Source organism: Meleagris gallopavo, chromosome 7, assembly GCF_905368555.1.
Source record: "Meleagris gallopavo chromosome 7, MGAL_WU_HG_1.1, whole genome shotgun sequence".
Classification (NCBI taxonomy): Eukaryota; Metazoa; Chordata; class Aves; order Galliformes; family Phasianidae; genus Meleagris; species Meleagris gallopavo.
This window is the reverse complement of record NC_139410.1, coordinates 10,330,518-10,338,012: the sequence shown is the minus strand read 5'-3', so window position 1 is coordinate 10,338,012 and position 7,495 is coordinate 10,330,518. Positions and strand designations below refer to the sequence as shown.

General features: G+C 65.3%; 2 protein-coding genes across 2 annotated transcripts in view; one reads left to right on the top strand and one right to left on the bottom strand.

Moving 5' to 3' along the window:
* Window positions 1-5,157: 5,157 nt before the first annotated feature.
* Window positions 5,158-7,492, bottom strand: LOC146543953 (uncharacterized). Its single transcript, XM_085227980.1, has 2 exons — window positions 6,827-7,492; window positions 5,158-6,237 (listed from the first exon to the last, which is right to left on the bottom strand). The coding sequence occupies exons 1-2, from the start codon at window positions 7,490-7,492 to the stop codon at window positions 6,109-6,111; spliced, it is 795 nt and encodes a 264-aa protein (XP_085084106.1). The 3' UTR covers window positions 5,158-6,108.
* Window positions 6,224-7,495, top strand: part of SATB2 (SATB homeobox 2) — a 126,871-nt gene continuing 125,599 nt past the window's right edge. Inside the window, exon 1 of the mRNA XM_085227978.1 lies at window positions 6,224-6,443. The gene's annotated coding sequence lies outside the window, so the exon portion shown is untranslated. The remainder of the gene's footprint in view (window positions 6,444-7,495) is intronic.

Genomic DNA, 7,495 nt, shown 5'->3' with positions numbered 1-7,495 from the left:
GCAGAAATGAGGAAACAGTTGGGGGGGGGGGGGCGCTTTGTGCGGGTTACTTAATTGTCATCATCAAAAGTGTACGGAAAAAAAAATAGACCCCGGGCTTCCTGTGCTTTTCGTTCCCGAGCCGAGACTCCCGCACCAGGCCCAACGGCGGCAGCCGCTCCTGCTCGACGCCCATAAAGCAGGGCCTGTAATCAAGGTGGAAACCGAGAACGCGATGCCCTCGGTTCTCTTCCTCGCCACCAGCTGCCGCCCTACCCCGCGGCGTGTCCCGTCCTGGCGGGGGTGGGCTCGGGTGGGGGCAGGCAGGAGGGCCGGCGGCGAGCGGCTGCTCGGCGACGTTCGATCGCCTGCGGTCGCCGCACGTGTGCCGGGGGTTCCCGGGCGGCGGGTCCGGGAGCGGAAGCGGGCCCAGCGGGATGCGCGGCGAGCGCGCCTCGCTGCGAGCCGGCGGCAGCGCTCGGTGCGGGCGAAGGGAGGCGACTGGGAGGTGTCCTACCGCCGGGGGGCCCAGATGGGAGAGAGGGAAGGCCCGGGCATTTGGCACGGGCCGCTGGCCTGGTGTTTCTGCTCTGCTGTCTTTACGGGCGCCGGGCAGGAGAGAGAACGGGGCGGGTCGCCTCGCCGCCCGGTCTTCGCCCCACGGCTGGCGGCCGGATACGGACTGTGCTGGCAATATTCCGCTCCCGTCCGTGCCCTGCCCTGCGGCGGTGCCTGCGGACGGGGACCGGAGGCGGCCCCGTCTCCCGCGGCACCTGTGCCCCGCCCTCCTCCGGCACCGCGGGCCGCAGGCACCTCCGAGGCCTCTGCTGCTGTCCGTTCTCCCCGGGCTGGAGGGAGCAGAGCCGTCCCGACTCATCCCTACAGCCGGAGCACGGCTGCCCCGGCGGGGGCTTCCCCGCCCGCCCGGTGCCTGAGGCGGCTCCGTGTCCTCTCACACCCACCGGCGGGGCCGTGCGCGGCCCGTGGCGGCATCGCTGCCCTTCGCACTGCTGCGGGCTCAGCGAGGCCTGGCACGGGGCCCTCTCGGGGCCGGAGCGGGAGGACCGGCCCGCTCTGAGCAAACCCCTCTAGGTGGGCGCTCCACACCCTCCCTGAGTCGCAGGGAGGCACTCCCCTGCAAAGCCGCCGGAGCCACCGACGCGTGGCCGCGCTTCTGGGCAGCCCTTTCAAGGAGCGCGTTAGAAAAAGAGCGGGGCTGGCAAACGCTTGGCCGAAGTTGGGCAAATCCCTCCCTGGTGGGCGAGGGGAGAGTGAGCCGCCCGCCACCACCCCACCGAGCGCGGGGCTGGGTGGCCGCCCGTTCTGGGCGCTGGCGGAGCCCGAGTGCCGAGCTCGGTGCGGGGCGAGAAGTGCGGGGCTGCTCCAAGGGACGAAGTCAATGTCCGCAGAAAGCTGGCGGCGCCACAGGTTGAGGTTGTTGCACAGAGGAACGGATCCAGTAATCGCTAGGGCTATAATACCCTTATTTGTGCTCCAGCATGTGACACAATCCTCAAAATGTAGTAGCTCCGAGTTACCACCTCTTTATTACTTTCACGAGCTAATAGGTGAGGTGACTGTTACCTTCTGTACTTGAAGGAAGCTCAGAGAAGCAGACAGGTAACTCCATGCTGCTCGCTTTTATGATGCGAAGGGTAGGGAAGGGAGAGTTCAACCAAAAAAACAGGGAGCGACCGTGAAATCTGAGATAGTCAGTAGTGACCGGCTCGAATCTCGTGATTTTATTTTATTATTATTATTTCTAACTGCGGTTGCAAATATGTCGGAGAATCGAAGACTTCGTCTAGCCGTGTGTGAGCTGCTTTGTTTTGTCCGAAGGGTGATTCGGTAACGGGCGCCTCCCGTTCCGTCACTCATTCGCAATGTCTCCTTAACGGTAGGGTTTTGAATGAAGTTTTTGTTGTCGCGCTTTAGGGAACGGAGCGCGGGACGGAGCCGCGGCGTTCGTTTTCCTCGCGCGGTCCGGGGAGGGCCGGGAGCGGAGCGCTCCTCTTGCAGCCGCCGCGGCGGTGCCGGGAGAGGTGCGGTGTCTCTGGGCTGAGACGTACCGGGCGCAGGGATGGATGCGAGACAAAGTGTCTCGTGTACAAACTGCTCCGCATATTTACAGGTAATTGTAAATGTTAAATCCCCGCCGCGCTGACGGAGCGCTGAGGTGTCTGGGCGACGGGCACTGTGCGAGGGCCCGGGCCGGAGGTGCCCGCGGCCGCTCGGAGGCTGACCGGGGAAGGTCTCCGCGCCTCCCGCGGGGCAGCGAGATTGAGCGCGGCAGCCGCGGAGCAGCGAGCGGAGCCCCGTCCCCGCCGCGAACGCGTCGCTTCTGGGCTCTTTTCGCCGCGTGGTTTCCAGCGACGGTCCTTTCCGAACCCGAAATTCGTCACGGTCCCCACGCACGCCCCGGGAGGGGAAAGGAGCCCGAGCGGAGTCTCTGCCCCGTTCCTTGACAGGGCAGCGCGGGCCGGCCGGTTCGGGGCACGGCCGGGAGCAGCCCGTCGCACGCGGGCACGGCGCCCGTCGGGTGCCGGAGACGAAGCGAGGCCGTCTGCGCGGGGCCCGCGGATAGGAGCGGGGCTGCGGGCAGTGCGGTGCGATGCCGTGCCGGGCATCCGAGACTCGCGGCCTCCGGGAGCGGGGGGCGGTCCCGCAGCCCGTGCCCCTTCGCAGAACGAATGCCAGCCCTGGCTCCGAGAGCTCCACGCAAATGTCTGCGCGCGAGGGAAGGCGATATCCTGAGATCGCAGGAAAAGACCGCGGGCTGCTTGCAGGCGGCGAGGCGGCGGGGTTTGGTCTTTTCCTCCCCCGGGACCCCATATGCGAGTCCTCTGCAAAGCGCTGTTGCTGTCAGCACGGGGCTTGCGAAACCTCAAGTGCTTGAGCGCTGCCCGCCGGGCCGTTGTGGGGCTTTGGACACGGACGGGAACCAGGATGGGGACAGACAGAAGCCCGCTTCGCGGCGTGACCCGAGAGGCACCGAACTGCCTCACGTTGCCGCACCTGTGCGGTATTTGCTCTCTCGTGGGACGTTTGCTGCTCTTATGTATTAGGGTGCGTTTCCTCGATGTGTTCGGCGATATTCCCAGCCTTTACAGTTCAATAAAACCTCTGTTGTTTGTCTTCACTCGAAATCCCGCGCCGTGGCTGCCCCCTTTCCCCTGGCAGCCCCGCAGCCCTCCGCTATTTGCACAGAGAACCATAAAGCCGCAGCCCCAGCCCTTCAGCCCGGGCCCCGGCAGCGGCAGGCACCTCTTTGTGCCTCGCGGTGCGGGCAGAGAGCCGCGGGTTCCGTGCGCTCCGTGCTGTTTGTTTTACGCGAGCGGGCCGGGTGAGAGGAGAAGACTTGTTAGCAAGGGTAGAAGTCGGGATTGAGAACGCAGAGCGCGGTGAGGGACGCGGCGGGACAGTGAGAGCCCCCTAGGCGGCGGTGCCCGACGGGGCGGTTCCGGTCCCTCGAACCGGAGCCGGCCGGGCAGAAGGGCTCACACGTCGCTAATTGACCCAAATCATCGCAATTACAGCGACGCGTGCCGCGGGCGCAGGCTCTCAGTGCGGCGTACTGGAAAGCGGCCACCGTCGCTCGCCCGCAACTCGGCGGCAGGCGGGGGCCGGTAGCGTTCGGGGCCGGGGCGGCTCCGGTTCGTTCGTTCGTTCGTTCCCCGGGGCTGGGCAGGACGCCGCGCTCGCAACGGAGGCAGCGGAGCCCACTCTTCGTTTCTGGCCGGGAGCGTTCGTTCCGAGAACAGCCGCAGGGCACGGGTCCGCGCCGCCCGCTCCCGACGGTTTAAAATACAGAAAGGATTTTGGAAAATCCCTACAAAGCCGCAGAGCCACGCACGCCGGCGAGGGTGAAGGAGTTGCCGAGCGGGCATAAGGCGGAGAGGCCCGAGTGCGGCCACGTGCGTGATGGGCGAGCCGCGACCGGGTGCGGACAGAGGCTGGAGCCGGGAGGGGCGGCGGCGGGGCCGCGCCGTGCCCCTGTTGTACGGCTGCCGGGAGAATTCCTCGACGCAGGAATTCCTTGAAGAAGGGCACGCGGCCCCTTCGCCGCGTTATCAGCGTTAGCGTCTCCGAGGGAAAGGATGAAAGCGAGAGCACGGTCTGCAGAGACGTCACCCTTCCAAAATCACCGAGTTGCAGCGCGGGCGCCTTAAAGCCGCTTTTGGTTCGGTTTTTCTTTTCTGACGGGCACGGCGCGAACCGCAGTGCGAACGGAGCGGCGTCGGGAGCCGCGTGGCCGAGCCTCGGGGCTCACAGGCTGCTGCTCCGCTCGGAAAGCAGAGGCGTGCGAACAGGAAGCGGCGGTCCGGGCCGGAGCCGGGGCCTTCCCTGCGGGGTGCCGAGGGACCCGTCCCGAGTCCAAGCGAGCCTTCGCCTCGGCTTCGCGGCCCGGCCGGGCGGTGACGGAACCGCGGCGCGGCCCCGGCAGCGAGGCTCGGCGCGGGGCTGCCGCCGAGGAGCCGAGCGAGTCGAGCGAGAACTCGGGGCCCGCACACCGCCTCGCCGGGATAACTTCGACGGCGGCGGGGCGGAGCGGCCCGGCGCGACCGGGCCCTAAGCAGCGGGGCCCGGCGCAGCCCGGGAGAGGCGGGCGCTCCCGCAGCAGGTGCTGCTCGCCCTGCCCGACCGCGACGAGGGGCCGCGGGCGGGAGGCAGCCGAGGGCGAGCGGCGCTACGCCGGCGCCCGCGCGATGGCGCTGTGCGAAGGGGAAGGGGATGGCGCCGGGCCGAGCCGAGCGGGGACGGCGGGACGCCCCGGCCCCGGCCTCGGCCCCGAGAGACGGCGCGGGGCTCGAGTCTCGGCTGCCGAGTGGGGAGGCAGGAGCCCTCGGGGGCCGCGGCCGCCCGGCCCCGCCCAGACTAGCCGGGGCCGTCCCGCCGCCTCCCGCCGGCCGCCGCGGCCCCGCACCTCCGCGCTTTGAGGTAGCGCCCCGCGGGCCGGCGCTCCGAGCTCAGGCGCGCGGCGGCCGCGATGGCGCTGCGCCGAGCTGCCGTCAGGTCTGCGGCGTCCCCGAACGCCGCGGTCTATGGGAGACGCGGGGAGGACGGGGAGACCCCGGGAGGCGAGAAAAGCGCTCGCGGACAGGGGTTCGGCGGTCCCGCTGCGGGCAGCGCGGGCGGCCGTCAGGTGGACCCGCGCGGGGCGAGCGTGGGCCCGGCCCGGCCCGGCGGCAGCGCTGCCGGCCGCCTCTGGAGCGGTGGCCGATGGAAACCAAACCTTGTCGAGGTGGTGGTTCTGTTCGTTTGCTTTGTGCAGATTTTTTTTTTTTTTTGGTCCGGAAACTTCGAAACGGGGAGCGCGGGCTCGGGGATCTCGCACTGCTCACGGCGCGGTGCGGGAGGGCAGAAAGCTCCCGCGCTGCAGTTCGCATTAAAAGATAAAAAGAGGTCACAGTTAGTAATCAAAAATCCATTTATTCTTATAGCAAGATGTATTATGTTTTATGTAACATCATGTAGTGCAGCAATAGCCAAAAATCATAAAACTATGACACGAGATCAGGGACGGACGGGAAGAGGTGATGGGAAATAATCGCTTTTTTTTTTTTTTTTTTTTTTTTTTGCGGGGAAAATAATGGCAACGTGAAAGTCATACGCAGGAGGGAAAAAAAATAAAGCATTTGTAATTTGAAACAGAAAGAAAAAAAATTTATTGGGAAAATCTTATCAAAGAAAGCAAACACCTCGTATTTAAAATCCGTCTGAATTGTCTGAATTAACCTTAACGAAACGGGGGCTGCTGGCCGGGACACAGCACTCGGTTCGGGTCCTCGCCGGTTCGTTCAATAACAAAACCCTTCGCTTCCGCGTCCGCGTTTTCAGACGCTTACGGCTGCCGGCCGCAAAGTTAAAGGAGCATTTCGCAGGGCCGCCCGGCGTGTAACCGAAGGACACGCGGCGGACGTGCCGGCACTGTGGGGCCCTGCGAGCGCGTGGCAAAGCGGGCAAACACCAAAGGCCGCGTAAAGGTGCCGAGGGTTTGTTGCAAATAAAGCGATTGCCACATATATATTTAAGTGTATTTAATCGTATGTATTATTCAAACGCCCTTCTGACTAGTTTAATAATTTAGAATCGATAGTTTTCCTAAAAACTTTATGAAATATTTACACGCTATAAAACATTAATGGATTGACGAGGCGGCATGCTCTGATCGGAGCTGCGCTGAAGTCCCGGGATCCGCACGGCTCTGCTGCTGGGAGAGATCCCTAACGCCGTGTGCATGGAGATCCTCCGACGGCACTGTTTATAAAATCGCTCATTAATGGGCTTGGATTGAGTCCCTCCATCCATCCACATCATCAGATATAATAATAGTAACGAATCAGACGGGGAGATCCTGGCTAAACCGTTGGCATTTTTTTTCCAGAAGTGTCGAAGTCCCAGATTCCCAATTCCGCCAACTTTGCGGCCATTGATCCGCGGGAGTTCGGAGTTGGACGTCAAAGGTAAGAACGGAACACTGCGATTATTCGATACCCAGGGAAAAAGGGAACTTCCCCGCGCGCGCTGCGGCACAGCGGTGTGAGATTTAAAAAAAAAAAAAAAAAACAACGAGGAGGAGGGGTAGATAGGTCGGGTTTTTCAAAAGGAAAAGCGGCACTTCTCCCAACTACGGGGCTGCTTCGCGACGGGAGAGAATGGGCCCCGCGGGATGCCCAGACCCGCTCTCGCAGCTTCGCTCCGTCCCGGCCTGGGGCAGCGACACGGCGGAGGTGTCCCGCTCTGCCCTGCCCTGCCCGGGGTTGCAGCCGCGAGTGCTGCAACCGCGGTGGCGGAGCCGCTTTTCGGGACTGAGGCGGGAGTCGCGGGGCCGAGCGGTGTCTCTTACCCTGCCGCGGTCCGCCGCTTCTCTGGCATCGCTCCCTGCACCGCGCCGGGACGACCGAGCGCTCACCGGGGCCGTCCCCACCGCTTGGAGCCCGCCGCGGGGCAGAGCGACGGGGTCCGCCGGTGCCGATTTTTTTCCCCACCCCCCCGCAGCCCCCTCTCTCGCTCTCTCCCTTTTTTTTTTTTTTTGTTTTGACCCTCCGGCGCCACCGTAAAAGGCACGGCTGTTAAGGGGGCTCGGTGAGGAGGGCGGCGTGGCGGGCGGCACTCGCAAAGCGGAGAGCGGAGCGGCGGACAGGCGGGGGAGGAAGGCGGGGGGCACCAGAGGCGTCCGCCGCTTTTCTCCCCCGGCCGTCTGCCGGAGTCCTCCGGCGGCGATTTCCCCGCTCCACCTTAACGCGGGGCTCGTTCCGCCGGTGGCGGGCGGAGAGAGCTCGGGGCGCGGGGCTCCGCCGGCCCCGGGCCGGGCAGGGGGCGCTGCGAGCCCTCGGGGCACGCCTGCGGGCACGGCCTCGCCGCACCTTGCACCGGGCCCGCACCGCGCCCCGCCGGAGCCCCACCCGCTCATCCCCGCGCGTTTTGCGCTGCTCGCGGTTCCGCTGTTCAATAATTCAGCGGCGGCAGCAGCCGCTCCCGGCCGCCTCTCACCTCCTCCCGGCCCCGCCATCAA

Excerpts from the sequence above, each read along its gene's own strand:
- LOC146543953 (XM_085227980.1), bottom strand. The coding sequence starts at position 7,492 with ATGGCGGGGCCGGGAGGAGGTGAGAGGCGGCCGGGAGCGGCTGCTGCC. Across the intron at positions 6,238-6,826 it reads AAGCGGCGGACCGCGGCAGG|TGCCGTCGGAGGATCTCCAT; the intron begins GTAAGAGACACC and ends TTTTATAAACAG.